This window comes from Scyliorhinus torazame, chromosome 1 (assembly GCF_047496885.1).
Source record: "Scyliorhinus torazame isolate Kashiwa2021f chromosome 1, sScyTor2.1, whole genome shotgun sequence".
NCBI classification, from domain to species: Eukaryota; Metazoa; Chordata; class Chondrichthyes; order Carcharhiniformes; family Scyliorhinidae; genus Scyliorhinus; species Scyliorhinus torazame.
Genome location: NC_092707.1, coordinates 375147953 through 375163650, shown reverse-complemented (window position 1 = coordinate 375163650; position 15698 = coordinate 375147953). Strand labels below are relative to the sequence as shown.

General features: G+C 49.9%; 1 protein-coding gene across 1 annotated transcript in view; it reads left to right on the top strand.

Annotated features, from left to right (window-relative positions):
* ryr2a (ryanodine receptor 2a (cardiac)) overlaps nt 1–15698 on the top strand; it is a 1117859-nt gene that overhangs the window by 712289 nt on the left and 389872 nt on the right. The window contains exons 29-30 of the mRNA XM_072511661.1: nt 4535–4887; nt 15386–15503. Coding sequence (XP_072367762.1) covers nt 4535–4887; nt 15386–15503 — 471 coding nt within the window. The remainder of the gene's footprint in view (nt 1–4534; nt 4888–15385; nt 15504–15698) is intronic.

The following is a 15698-nucleotide window of genomic DNA, read 5'->3' as shown; positions in this document are numbered from 1 at the left end:
TGGTCCCCTGGATGAACTACGAACAGCTCGCTCTTCCCCATGTTGAGCTTGTACCCCGAAAAGTCCCCGAATTCCCTAAGAATCCTCATTACCTCCAGCATTCCTCCCACATACAGCAGCAGGTCGTCCGCATAAAGCGACACCCTATGCTCCTCCCCACCCCGCACCAACCCCCTCCAGTTCCTCGACTCTCTCAGTGCCATAGCCAGGGGTTCAATCACCAGTACGAAGAGCAGGGGGGGACAAGGGACACCCCTGTCTCGTCCATCGGTGCAACCGAAAGTACTCGGACCTCCTCCTATTTGTGGCCACACTCGCCATCGGGACCTCATACAACAGCCTAACCCACCTGACAAACTCCTCCCCAAACCCGAACCTCTTCAGCACCTCCCACAGGTATCCCCACTCTACCCTATCGAAGGCTTTCTCAGCGTCCATCGCCTCCCACTCCCTCGCCGGCATCATGATAACGTTCAAAAGCCTCCGCACATTCGCGTTCAACTGTCTCCCCTTCACAAACCCCGTCTGGTCTTCATGGATGATCTGCGGCACACAGTCCTCAATCCTCGTGGCTAAGACCTTCGCCAGCACCTTAGCATCTACATTTAGCAAGGAAATTGGTCTGTAAGACCCATATTGCAGGGATCCTTGTCCCGCTTCAGGATCAAGGAGATCAGTGCCCGGGACATCGTCGGGGGCAAGGCCCCCCCCTCCCTTGCCTCATTAATGGTCCTGACTAACAGCGGGCCCAACAGGTCCATATATTTTTGAAAGAATTCGACCGGGAAACCGTCCGGCCCTGGTGCCTTCCCCGCCTGCATGCTTCCTATCCCTTTGATCAGCTCCTCCAGCCCAATCGGGGCCCCCAATCCCGCCACCAGTCCCTTTTCCACCTTTGGAAACCTCAATTGGTCCAGGAAGCGGCCCATCCTTCCCTCCTCCCGTGGAGGCTTGGATCGGTACAATTCCTCGTAAAAGTCCCTGAAGACCCCATTGATGCCAACTCCACTCCGCACCACACTCCCTCCCCTGTCCTTAACTCCCCCGATCTCCCTAGCTGCGTCCCGCTTCCAAAGCTGATACGCCAGCATCTGGCTTGCCTTTTCCCCATACTCGTAAATCGCCCCCTGGGCCTTCCTCCACTGCACCTCCGCCTTCCTGGTGGTCACCAGGTCGAATTCGGCCTGGAGGCTACGTCTCTTCCTCAACAATCCTTCCTCGAGCTCCTCCGCATACCTCCTGTCTACCCTCATCATCTCCCCCACCAGCTTCTCCCTCTCCCCCCCCCCGCTCCCTCCGCTCCTTGTGGGTCCTAATGGAGATCAGCTCTCCCTTCACCACTGCCTTCAGTGCCTCCCATACCATCCCCACTCAGACCTCCCCGTTGTCGTTGGTCTCCAAGTACCTCTCTATACTTCCTCGGACCCGCTCGCTCACCTCCTCGTCCGCCAGCAGCCCCACCTCCAAGCGTCACAGCGGGCGCTGGTCCTGCTCATCCCCCATCTCCAAGTCCACCCAATGCGGGGCGTGGTCCGAAATGGCTATTGCCGAATACTCAGTATCCTCTACTCTCGCTATCAGAAACCTACTCAAAATGAAAAAGTCGATTCGGGAATAAGCCTTATGGACATGTGAGAAGAATGAAAATTCCCTAGCCCCAGGCCTTGCAAATCTCCAAGGGTCCACCCCTCCCATCTGTTCCATAAACCCCCTCAGCACTCTAGCCGCCGCCGGCTTCCTACCCGTCCTAGACCTGGAGCGATCCAGTGCCGGATCCAGCACCGTGTTAAAGTCTCCCCCAATATCAGGCCCCCCACTTCCAAGTCTGGGATCCGACCCAACATACGCCGCATAAAACCCGCATCGTCCCAGTTCGGGGCATACACATTGACCAGTACCACCCTCTCTCCCTGCAACTTACCACTTACCATTACGTGCCTACCGCCATTATCTGCCACAATGCTCGACGCCTCAAACGACACCTTCTTTCCCACCAAGATCACCACCCCTTGATTTTTGGCATCCAACCCCGAGTGAAACACCTGACCTACCCACCCTTTCCTCAATCTTACCTGGTCTGCCACCTTCAGGTGTGTCTCCTGAAGCATAACCACATCCGCCTTGAGCACCTTCAGGTGCGCGAACAGGCGGGCCCGCTTAACCGGCCCATTCAGTCCCCTTACATTCCAGGTTATCAGCCGGATCAGGGGGCTACCCGCCCCCCTCCCCCGCCGACTAGCCATGACCCCTGCTCGGCCAGCCACGCGCCCGCACCCCACACCCGGCCCGTTCCCCACAGCAGCATACCCCCGTCTCGACCCCTCCACTCGCTCCAGCTCCTCCTTGACCATAGCAGCAGCAACTCGATTCCCCCCGGCTAGGACCCATCCTAGCTGATTTACTCCCCCCATTGCACTTCCGCAAGTCAGCTGACTCTTGCTGACCCCGGCCACTCCCGCCTCTCCTTCGACTCCTCCCATTGTGTGGCACACCCTCCTCTCCCGTCCCCATCCATAGGCTCTCTCCCTCCCCTTTCCGTTCTAAGCGCGGGAAACAACCCTCGCTTCCCCGCCCCGGCCCCGCCCCCTCCAGTCTTCAGCGCGGGAAAAAGCCCTCGCTTTCCACCTACCAGGCCCCTCTGACGCAGCTCCTTTTACAGGCCCGGTCCCCTCGCCCCTGACTCGGGCCTCCCCCTCCCCCGCGGGGCCCCATCTCACCGCCATCCACCCCCCCTGTTCTGTTTACCTACCCCGCTCCAAGAGCCCCCCCGACCAACCCAACCAAAACAATGCACAACCCGCCCCAGCCACCCTCACCGACCCGAAAGTGAAAAACACAGAGAAAAAGAAACCCGGAGCAATACAAAGGCCCCCCCCCCTCGAAACAAAAATAAACATAACATATCAACCGCAGTCCCCAATCGCCCATCCCGACCCTCAATCTGTGTCCAACTTCTCGGCCTGAACAAAGGCCCACACCTCCTACGGAGACTCAAAGTAATGGTGCCCGTCCTTGTAGGTAACCCACAGTCGCGCCGGCTGCAACATGCCAAACTTCACCCCCTTCCTGTGCAGCACCGCCTTCGCTCGATTGTACCTGGCCCTCCTCTTCGCCACCTCCGCACTCTAGTCCTGGTATATCCGCCACTCCAGTCCTGGTATATCCGCCACTCCAGTCCTGGTATATCCGAACCTCCGCGTTCTCCCATCTGCTGCTCCTCTCCTTCTTGGCCCACGAGAGCACACACTCCCGATCGACGAACCGATGGAAACTCACCAGCACCGCCCGCGGAGACTCGTTAGCCTTGGGCCTCCTCGCCAGCACTCTATGGGCCCCTTCCAGCTCCAGGGGCCACTGGAAGGACCCCGCTCCCATCAACGAGTTCAACATGGTGACCACATAGGCCCCCACGTCCGGCCCCGCCAGCCCCTCTGGGAGGCCCAGAATCCGCAGATTCTTCCGCCTCGACCGATTCTCCATCTCCTCGAACCGTTCCTGCCATTTCTTGTGGAGTGCCTCATGCGCCTCCACCTTTAACGCAGGCCGAAGATCTCGTCCTCATTGTCAGAGATCTTTTGTCGAGCCTCGCGGATCGCCACCGCCTGGGCCGTCTGTGTCTCCAGCAGCTGATCAATAGAAGCCTTCATCGGCTCCAGCAGGTCCGTTTTAATCTCTTTGAAGCAGCGCTGGATACCCTCCTGCTGCTCTTCCGCCCACTGCATCCACGCTGCCTGGTCTCCGCCCGCCGCCATTTTGTCCTTCTTCCCTCGCATCTTCTTCGGGTCCACCACCACCTTTTTTGTCGCCCCGCTCCTAGTTGAAGCCATATACTGACGGGGAGCTGTTATAGACTCCTTCCCACACCGGGAAACATCGAAAAAGTTCCATTGGGGGCCCTGAAAAGTGCCCAAAAGTCCGTTTTTGCGGGAGCCGCTGAATGTGCGACTTAGCTCCGCATAGCCGCAACCGGAAGTCGTCATTCACCATTCTGAATATAAAATATTTTTCCCGTTCCCTAATCATCTACTGGGTCACTTGTCCAGGAGTGCCCTTCCTACCTAACAACACGCATTTGGAGAAAGTGGCTCACCACCACCTTCTCACGGGCAATTAGGGCAATAAATGTTGTTTTTTGCCAGCGACAGCCACATCCCGTAAATGAATGAATTAAAAAGAGACCCACTGACTCACATACGTAAGTGCTACACATCAAACATGCCAACTGCAGGTCATGTTATCGGAAGAATGGTAAGGCCGTTCCTGCACTCACAGGTTAAAGGTTATTTAAACAACTTTTCAGCCCAAATATTTGTGACCAGGCCATGCTACAAAAAGCTCCAAGTAATATGTCTCATGTGGGCTTTTATTGTCAGCAAATTACATTTTGTTTTTCTTCAGAATGGCTGGTTAGATTTTCACAAATACCTTTGCTAGGAATGTCGCTATTACATGCGATTCATTATTTTGCATTTTTAAACTAATATGCTGAAATTAGAAATAAAATTGTTGGCCCTTCTGTTGCATTTATGTCAAGGTGACAAAAATAGACGGCACTGTCGATAGCTCGCCCTGCTTGAAGGTCATACAGAGGTCATTTGGATCTCAGAACAGCAACACCGACATTGTTTTCTATCGCCTGAGCATGCCCCTTGAATGTGCGGAGGTGTTCTGCAAGATGCCCATCGGTAGTCTGGCAAATACCAATATCCTACCTCAGAAAAACGAAATTGAAGACTTTGACGCGGACTCTGATTTCGAAGTTCTGATGAAGACAGCACATGGACATCTGGCCTCAGCCACGTCAGAAAAAGAGAAAGAGAGTACTAAAGCAGAATTCAACAACCATAAGGATTATAATCAGGAAAAACCTTCTCGCCTGAAACAGAGGTGAGTGACCCCTTTGCTGTTCTCCAGATAACAAATAGGTTAGACCAAGGAGAGCCAATGGATGTTATCTATCTTGACTTCCAAAAGGCCTTTGATAAGGTGCCTCACGGGAGACTGCTGAGTAAAATAAGGGCCCATGGTATTCGAGGCAAGGTACTAACATGGATTGACGATTGGCTGTCAGGCAGAAGGCAGAGATTTGGGATAAAAGGTTCTTTTTCGGAATGGCAACCGGTGACGAGTGGTGTCCCGCAGGGTTCAGTGTTGGGCCACAGCTGTTCTCTTTATATATTAACGATCTAGATGACGGGACTGGGGGCATTTTGGCTACGTTTGCCGATGATACAAAGATAGGTGGAGGGGCAGGTAGTATGGAGGAGGTGGAGAGGCTGCAGAAAGATTTAGACAGTTTAGGAGAGTGATCCAAGAAATGGCTGATGAAATTCAACGTGGGCAAGTGCGAGGTCTTGCACTTTGGAAAAAAGAATAGAGGCATGGACTATTTTCTAAACGGTGACAAAGTTCATAATGCTGAAGTGCAAAGGGACTTGGGAGTCCTAGTCCAGGATTCTCTAAAGGTAAACTTGCAGGTTGAGTCCGTAATTAAGAAAGCAAATGCAATGTTGTCATTTATCTCAAGAGGCTTGGAATATAAAAGCAGGGATGTACTTCTGAAGCTTTATAAAGCACCAGTTAGGCCCTATTTAGAATACTGTGAGCGATTTTGGGCCCCACACCTCAGGAAGGACATACTGGCACTGGGGCAGGTCCAGCGGAGATTCACACGGATGATCCCAGGAATGGTACATACGATGAACATCTGAGGATCCTGGGATTATATTCATTGGAGTTGAGGAGGTTGAGGGGAGATCTAATAGAAACTTACACGATAATGAATGGCTTAGATAGGGTGGACGTAGGGAAGTTGTTTACATTAGCAGGGCAGACTAGGACCCGGGGGCACAGCCTTAGAATAAAAGAGAGTCACTTTAGAACAGAGATGAGGAGAAATTTCTTCAGCCAGAGAGTGGTGGGTCTGTGAAATTCATTGTCACAGAGGGCGGTGGAGGCCGGGACGTTGAGTGTCTTTAAGACAGAAGTTGATAAATTCTTGATTTCTCGAGGAATTAAGGGCTATGGAGAGAGAGCGGGTAAATGGAGTTGAAATCAGCCATGATTGAATGGTGGAGTGGACTCGATGGGCCGAATGGCCTTACTTCCGCTCCTATGTCTTATGGTCTTATTGGAACACTGTCCTTCTGCCTTCGGAAGATGAGTTTGAATCACTCTCAAATGCTCAGGTGAAAGCTTTCTTCTTTCTGATGGTTACCAGAGATTAAACTAACAACATTTCACAAGCGAAATGGATACTTGGTGCTAGAGGAATGACGTGACGTTGTTTAGAGTGCAGCTTGAGATGGACCTTGGGTATCAGCTAGCACCAAGATGTCATATGTGAAATTCAATCTCCACCTCAGTTACTGCTATTGCCAAAACAGCCCAACTTGCATCTTTATGCACAACAATTATTTTGCAGTGTGAATGGACAAAATAGTTTAAAAGTGAAAATGTGCCAGCATCAGGTGTATGTTGTAAAAGGTTATCCTTTGCTTGCAGCTGGGATGTTGAGGCTCTTTAGATTAACATACCATTCTTTCTTATATTATTTAATACAGATTGCTAATAGTTTTTTTTTGATAATTACTTTTATGATGCAGAGCTGTTGAATGTACTGGTAAAAGTGTCTTCGTGTCTGGCAAATGGGACGAGAATACCAAGCTCTTTATCATATTAATACCCTATCTGTGGCCTACAAAGCTCTATCTTATGGACCTAAGTGGCCCATGGAGAACCATGGCAAGATTTTACTGCCCCTGTCGGTGGGGTAGGGTTGGGGGGTCATCAAATTCCCCGGATAGCTTCCCCGCCTGGCTCACACACACAAGGATTTCTCCACAACTTTATGGTGGGATAGGCTAGGCCTGGGGCATCTGACGTACCTTCCTTTACCCCCATTGAGGCCTTTAAGTGGTAAATTAGTGGCCACTTAAGGATAAATTTCCACCCAGCCTCACCTTTCTGGCCAGAAAGTGAACCTGTTCATGTTTCAGGTGGGAAGGGGAGGGGTGTTGACGCCTCAATCACCAACACCTTTTTTCAACTTCGGGCACACCCCTCCCGCAAGGTTTTGTCTCTGCGGGTGGTCCTTTCTCCACTGGCCTCTCCACTAATAACCCTCCCCCCCCATCTCACCCTGCCCAACACCCCACCCACAGGCCTCGCCTTTCCTTACTGTCCTGAGACTCCAACATTTACCTGGTCTTGGACTCTCAGGGGGTAGGCTGCAGCCCCAGTCCTGTCTACTGCGGCTTCCAACGTTTCTGGGACTAGAGAGCTGCCGGGATGTCAGATTGGCCAGCAGCTCTCTGAGGTGGGACTTCCTCCTGACTGGAAGTCCTGCTTACAGCTTCTTAGAATACACAGATCTGTTGAGAACATTTTTCCAATGGGCAGGCAGGGTTAGAATTGAGTTTAATGCCTCTGACTAGACTCATGCGCTTGATTGCCTTCGGGGAAGCCTTGGCGTAGTGGTATTGTCGCTGGGCTAGTAATCCAGAAACCCAGCGTAATGCTCTGGGGTCCCGGTTTCGAATCCCACCAGGGCAGATGGCGAAATATGAATTCAATACAATATGGGATTAAAAGTCTAATGATGACCATGAAACCATTGTCGATTATTGTAAAAACCTATCTGGTTCACTAATGTCCTTTAGGGAAGGGAATCTGTCATCCTTACCTGGTCTGGCCGACATGTGCCTCCAGACCCACACAGTGATGAGGTTGACTCGAAACTGCCCTTCTCTGAAATGGCTGTGCAAACCACTCAGTTCCAGGGCAATTCGGGATGGGCAACAAAATCTGACCCAGTCAGCGATACCCACATCCCCTCAACAAATATTTTAAAAACTCCTGCTGGGTGCAATACGGTTCAAGTTACTGTTCCCAAAATCTTTTGAAGAAACAAGAGTTTTCTTAAAAATTATTTTGCATTTCAATGGCGAGAATAGTTGATTAGGTCAAAACAAGTGTGTCCCTGTTTTATTAACAAACCCCGTTTACAGGCGGAATTTTTAGAGTGTTGGGCACTGAATGAAAACCGGCGTGTATCTCTCTAGATGCACAACCGTGATTTTAGGCCAGATGTTCTGGCACTCAATGCACAGAAAATCTGGGGTGTGGTTTACACCGGCACTCTGGCGGTATGGGGCATGATGGAGCCTGCACGGTTGACTCCACAGAGATTGGCCCTCCATCGTTAAAGGCCGTCCCATGTCAATGCTGGAATGCAACTCTCCACAAGCATAAGGGCAACCAATCTTGCCACCCCCCCACCCTCCGCCCCACCCAGCCCCAGATGGGGGCCCTATTTCCCAGTTCCCCGCAACAACCACACAAATATTGGGGGCCCTCTCTCTCACCCTCACCACCTCACAAGTATCATCCCCCCCCCCCCCGCCCCCCCCGCCGCCGCCGCCGCCACCTACCACCATGGCAATATTCTCTCTTTTCAAAGTCATTGCCTGCCCCCTTCACACACATTGGCCTCCCACCCCCCCCTCCCCACGCACCACACATAAGGGAATACCCCTCCACGAGGCTGTCCAGAAAGCCTGCTCTTGCACTGCCTCGGCACAGGTTGGCACTGCCAGGTTGGCACTGCCAGTCTATGCCGGGGCAGTGTCAATCTGTGCCATGGGTAGTTCCAGGGCACTGCCAGGGTATATCTCTCTCCCCCCGGAAGGTTGTACTCACCTTGGCGCTTGGCATGCTCCTCTCGACTAATTCCCGTTCTTATAAAGCTGCTGTAAACTGTCACGTCGGCGAGGTCTGAATATTGAAATGAAAATCACTTATTGTCACAAGTAGGCTTCAATGAAGTTACTGTGAAAAGCCCCTAGTCGCCACATTCCAGCGCCTGTTCGGGGAGGCTGTTACGGGAATTGAACCATGCTGCTGGCCTGCCTTGGTCTGCTTTCAAAGCCAGCGATTTAGCCCAGTGTGCTAAACAGTGTGCTATTTACTGCGGGGGGGTCATGTTTTTGAGAATTCCTTTAATAATATGTTAATTTATTAAAATACAAGGTTCCCGCCCTTTGTGGCCAATTTCCCCCACCCCTCCTTACATCACCAGTGAGAGGTGGGGAAAATTGGGAAGCATGATCTCGTGGGCGAGAATCTCGTTTCCCGCGTCTCACAGGATTTTGTACCCATGTCACCATTTACACTCCTGGCGAACATGGAAGCAAAATCTCCCTCTACCTGTCTTCTTCCGACAGCTTTCATTGGGAATCTATCTAACTGCCATTGAACTCCATTATATTGCCGTCTCCATTAGAACATCAGATCCTCAGAGGTGAAATTTCTCTGGGGTTTCTCCCCATCACAGCCATAACTTGGCTGGGAAGTTAGGTGACCACCCTTTAACTGCACCAACCGGTATTTCCCCATTCCCCCAAAGCTGCAGTATCACAGTGGGAGGCACTCAGAAAATGTTTTCGTATGAAGTTTGTAGAGTGAAGTTGTCTTTGCTTATTTCCCTTCTTAAACTTCTGTTGGATTAAACAGATTTATTCAATTCTCACAGCTCAGGATTACCCACATGTGGTGTGACCTCCAAAGATTGCTCGTAGTTCCTAGCCGGGATCGCCAGGGCCCCTATAAATAGAGAAAATTAAGCTGGACTGTGTACACTTGGTGCTGGAGACATTTTGTCAGCAGTTTCAATCAACTGCCTGGTACCTTCCCACACTCTGATTTACCTTTCTCATTTTTACCTTGTGTCTAATGGTATTTGCACCTTTCAACATGATGAGCAGCTGTTCTAGATCAGATTTGCCAATTCCCAACATACGACTGTATAGATTCAAACACTAGGAATTTTTGTGGGTTGGGGGGTGGGGGGTTGAGAGAAGAAGCTTCTGATTGGCCTCCGTAACTTCAGTGGCAACCTTGGGTGGGACTTCCCTCACCCGCCAGCCCCGAGACCAGAAATTGAATAATAAATTCATTGAACAATGGGCGGCACGGTGGCACAGTGGTTAACACTGCTGACTCACAGCTCTAGGAACCTGGGTTCAATTCCGGCTTGGGTCACTATCTATGTGGAGTTTGTACTCTCTGTGTCTGCGTAGGTTTCCACCGGGTGCTGCAGTTTCCTCCCACAGTCCAAGTGGATTGGCCATGCTAAATTGCCCCTTAGTGTGCAGGGATGTGCAAGTTAGGTTATGGGGCAAGGGAAGGGTGGTTTGGTGAGTGGATATGGGTAGAGTGCTCGTTCTAAGGGTCGGTGAAGACTCGATGGGCTGAATGGCCTCCTTCTGCACCGTAGAGATTCTAATTCCCGCCAGGGGTCAATGGACCTTTCAATGGTCCATCATATTGCCCGTCCCACCTGGGATGATTCCTACACCGGGTGGGACTGGAAAATTTACCCCCCTTGCTTACTGACTCATCCAGGGTCTCCGTTGCTGAGCCCATCAAAGTTAGGGTAGTTGGTTCAGAGAGCTCCTGGGAAACACTCAGCGATGTCCTTAAAAATTTAGGCTATCTCAAAGTCACTCTTCCAAAAACAAAGGAAGGCCGATTGATTCAGCGTTGCCTTGTAATTTGAATTTGTAATGTACGGAATCATCTTTCTTGCTTCCTTCAGTGTTCTGATGAGCAATGAAATTCTTCCTATGATTAGGCAAACAAGACTGCCAGCCCAACATATTTCCACTGCCCTATTCATTTATTGATCTGGTGGGTGTGCCCGCTGTAGTCACTGGTGTTTGCTGCTGCATTCATTTATTGACTTGCTGGTCTGCCCCACTTCTCCATCACTTCATCAATTCACCAGTAATCACTTTACCGGTTATGCAGCCATTGCTCGATGAATTTATTATTCCATCGGGTGTGCACCCTACTGCATTAATTCACCGGACAAACTGACTGTTTGTAAGACAGTGGTCACACCACACAAAGCTAAATCAATTTGTTGGTAACTCCACTCATTCATTTATTGTTTTTGCTGCTGCTCCATTACTTTATTGATTAGTTGGTTTGCTCCCTCTACATTTATTAATCAGTGGTGTGGCTTGCTCTATTAATCCATTGTTAATGCATCTTTCCACTCTGCATGCATTCATTCACCCCTGCCTGTTTTCCATTAACGTGTTAACCTTTTCTTGCGTCTGCTACTCTACGGCTTAATTAATTGGCTTGCATTTGATACTCCGACACTTTATCCATTTGCCATTTTGTCTCATGTTCAGCTTTTGATTTTTTTTTTGCTCTCGACGAATTTATTAATTCTTTGCTCCCTGGTACTCCATTAATTTAACAATCTGCTGCTGTGCCACATGTGCTATGAATTGATGAATACACTGGTGCCCACTTCTATGTTCAATTTGCAGCCGCTCGCCCACTGCTGCACTTATCTGGCTCTCCCCCTCCCGCCCCAGCTCCAGAATATTATTCATCCAGCAATGTCAATTGCACCGAGAGTTTTCTAATTCAGTGGTGTTGACTTAGCTGCAGTCAGCATCCTTTCATTGTTGTCAGTGATTCATATGGTTCGTGTAGGCAGACGTGTTTTTCCCGTCTGAAGCCCACCGGCTGCAGCTTGTGGACAGACTGTGATTTTGGCAGGCAGCGCTCCTCCCGGGGGGCCTAATTAATATATGTTAGAGTGAGAATCCGCGTCTCATTTAGGACCCAAGCACCACTTTAGTCTGACTCAGCGCTGCGTCCTTGAACCCGCCCACAAATCATGGGTAATACAGGTGGCTGGCACCTTCCCACCGGGTAGGAGACAGGGAACCCACCTTCTCTCATTTTAACTTGCTGCAGACATTGGGCAAATATCTTCCTGTTAATTCACAGTCTTACACAGGTGCAGAATCGCTTTCGTCTCTTTTTCACTGGGGTATGGGTAATCTTCGGTAAGCTTGAGGAGGTCCTGACTCCCTCTGAAATTAGGGACCCATTCAAGCCCGGAGGAAGGAGAGGGGCAGCAACACACAGAAAGGCAAGGCCACAGAGAACTGCAGTTGAAAGGAGAGCACGGAAAGGAAGGAAGAAAGCAAGAAGGACCTGCATCTATGTGGCACCTTTCGCAACAACTGGATGCCTTAAAGTGCTGCACAGCCAATGAAGTATTTTGGGCATTTTGTCACTGTTGTGATGTAGACGGTGCAATTTGTGCCCAGCAACCTCTGCCAAACTGCAAAGTCATAATGACCATATCTTCTGCTTTTGTGATGTTAATTAAGGGATAAATATGGACCAGAACACTGGGCTAACACTCCTGTTCTCCCACAGAGATGTCCCATGGGATCTTTAACATCCAGCTGAGCAGACAAATTTGTTTAACATTTCACCCAAACGACAGCACGTCCAACAGTGCAGCACTCAGTCAGCTCTGCACTGTAGTGTCGGCCTTGATTTTGTTTTGAGGGGGAGACTCCGCGGATGTCCTTATCCTCCCAACAGGGTGCAAAGGTCATGGGCGACTGTACCTCCAGTTCTCAAAGGAGCAGGGCATAGGGGGCTGTGCATTTCCCAGGAGGCTGCCACAAACAGACCAGTGTTGCCTCTGGCAACTGGAGAGGCAGCTCATGGCTTGTTGTAGTCAAATTTACCACAGCCTGCAACTCCACTAATGGGTTTTATCAGTAATTTCAGTCAGTCTGCAACTCACGGTTCCCGAAACAGGTCACCGATACCATGTTTCTAAAGGAGATGGGTTTGTTCCCCATGGACGACAGGAAACTGCAGGCTACGACACAAAGATTTACACATTTCACAGGCTGTGTCCAAGTCCACAGCATGAACGCCTGAACTCAAATTGCCATGAGGGCTCCTGAATATCAGTCACTGCCTTCATCATTTGTTACATCTTCTGTTCCTTTAATGTGCAACTGGTGTGTGATCACTAGCAGTGCATCATGCCAATCTGTGCCTCCTTTTCTGGCAGTGATGGTGGCACAGTGACAAAGTCACATGGCTAGTAATCCAGAGGCCCAGGCTAATGTTCTGGGGACACGGTAACTGGTGGAATTTAAATTCAATTCATAAAATCTGGAATCAAAACAAAGGTTTTAGTAATGGTGACCAACTGGCATCCTTACCTGGCCTGGTCTAAATGTGGCTACTGACTCACAGCAATGTGGTTGGCTCTTAACTGCCCTCTGAAATGGTGCAGCAAGCCACTCGGTTCAAAGGCAATGGGAGATGGGCAACAAATGCTGGCCTAGCCAGTGATGCCCATTCTCTATGAGAGAATAAATGAAGTTGCCTCAATGCTTTCATATTGCACCAATCCTCATCCTTTCATCTTTAGTCCTGCTGGTGAATAAGAAGCTAGCTGCTTGCGGACAAAGGCTACGCCCTAGACACAGCTGCTGAGCTGTGTGACAGTCATGTCCACATGTCAGGCTGGATTTAATAGTAAGAAGTCTTACAACACCAGTGAAGTGTTGGGTACTCTGCTACACAGACGAACCAACACGGTTGCGAATGGTACAACTCAGTTTTATTTCAAACATCTATTTACAGTGGTAAACTGTTTACTGAGGTTCGATCATAACCCTTGAATCTGTGGACCTATTCCTAATTCCATCTTGTAGTGGCACTCAGCACATGGTGGATGTCTGAGTGGCTTGCTATCAGCTCTGTGCCCTGAGCCGTCTCCTGCTCGAGTGCCCAGGAAATGTTGTGTTCCCTGTTTTGTACTGTGTATGCTCTTGGCTGTGATTGGCTGTCGTGTTGTGTGTGTGTTGATTGGTCCGTTGATCTGTCCATCAGTATGTATGTATGTATGTGCTATGATGTTTACCTGAATAACATGACAACCAGGTTAAAGTCCAACAGGTTTGTTTGAAACCTGTTCTGTTTTAATAGAGGTAAGGGGGTCTTGCCCACTGGCTGGAGAGTCTTTGAGAGCCCTACGTCACCTCTATTCGGGAAGGCCCATTGCATTAAATACCAGTCAGGCACTTAACAGGCCAGTGACAGCCAATCATAGGCTAGCGGCACTTTCATAGTCAGCAGCACCACTGGGGAGGCAGTGGCTGCAGCTGGTACTCCCCATGGCCCCCCAAGACTTCAGATCAAGGGGGAGCCCAGGCACAGGTGAGTGATGACAGGAAGGGGTTATGGGCTGGGGGCACATGGGGAGAGCATGGTTTTCAGTGACTTCCTCTTCCTGATGCCAGGTCTCCCGATCAGGTGCTGAGTGCCTTTGAACGAGGGACCTCCGTCCCTTTAGGGCCCGCAAACAAACATGTGAGAGTTTGCCTGTCATGCTCCCTGCAAGGCGAGACCCCAGTCCGCTGCTGGGTTAATGCCAACAGTGGTGGGATGAGGCTTTTAAGTGGGCATTAATGGCTATCAAATTAATTGGCCGACACCAAACCCATCATGGGGAAGAGGATTAAAGTCCACACATTGACTGGAATCGACATCATCTCAGCATTGGGACAGCAGTACAGACTTCTTTATGGTCGTGTCCTAGACCTAACCATTGGCAGCTGCAACTTCAATCACCTTCCTTCCATTATAACAACCAACGTACGGATGTTCTCTGATCATTTCACAATAATCAAAACTCCTCAGATAATCATAGAATCCCTACAGTGCAGAAGGAGGCCATTCAGCCCGTAAAGCACCGGCCCTTGGAAAGAGCACCCTATGTAGGTGCATGCATTCATGCCCCTCCTGTCCCCACCTAACCTTTTGGACACTAAGGGGCAATTTAGCACGGCCAATCCACTTAACCTGCACATCTTTGGACTGTAGGAAGAAACCGGAGCACCCGGAGGAAACCCACGCAAACACGGGGAGAAAGTGCAAACTCCACACCGACAGTCACCCTTCTGCACTGTAAATTCTATGATCTATGAGACCGGAATTGAACCCGGGTCCCTGGAGCTGTGAGATAGCAGTGCTAACCACGCTGCCTCCGTGCCGCCCCTAATAATGAAGCAGGCTGCCCGCATGCGTCAAATCAATGTTCAGACTACCCCCGGCGGAAGGTTCAATGGCAGGCAGGTAGGGGGGGAACAATGCAGTGGGAGCTCCAAAAATGGGTCTGGGATGGAGGCCATCTGACTGCCCCACTGCGCAATAGGTCGGGAAATCCCTGACTGCATCACCAATGAAGCTGGGGTTGCACTAAACAACGGGAATTCCTGCCAGCCTCCGGGGTGGGAAATACTGCGGATCCCTGCCCTTGTCCCTGCCACAGGAATTAGTTCCGAATGAGAGAATTCAGCCCAGCGAGAATAAACCTTATTACTGTAATTTATTGGAAGTCACATTAATTCGCTTTGTAATGAGGACAACATTTGGAGCCAGTAATGGATGGAACGTTTGTGTTAAGATGACATACTACTGGTGTAGTAAGACAGTGCTACTAAATGTACTCTTGCTTACAAACAAAATACCCCTTTTTCAGGTTCATGTTAAAAAGGACAAAACCTGATTATAACTTGGCTCACCCTTCAACACGATTGACCGAGGAGGTACTGGCAGAGGATAGGGATGATTATGACTTTCTGATGCAAACAACAACAGTAAGTGGTTTATGATGCTCGCCCTCAATTGAAATTATATTTTTACCAGATACATAAAGCATTTTTATTTGTTTGCAAATCAGTTTTCAAATGCATGATCAAATAGAATGTGGCTGTGAATGCCATTGATTTACCTGCTTTCGTCCAGTATTTTTATAAAGCATGACTAGATGTGAAGCAATAAAATAATTTGAA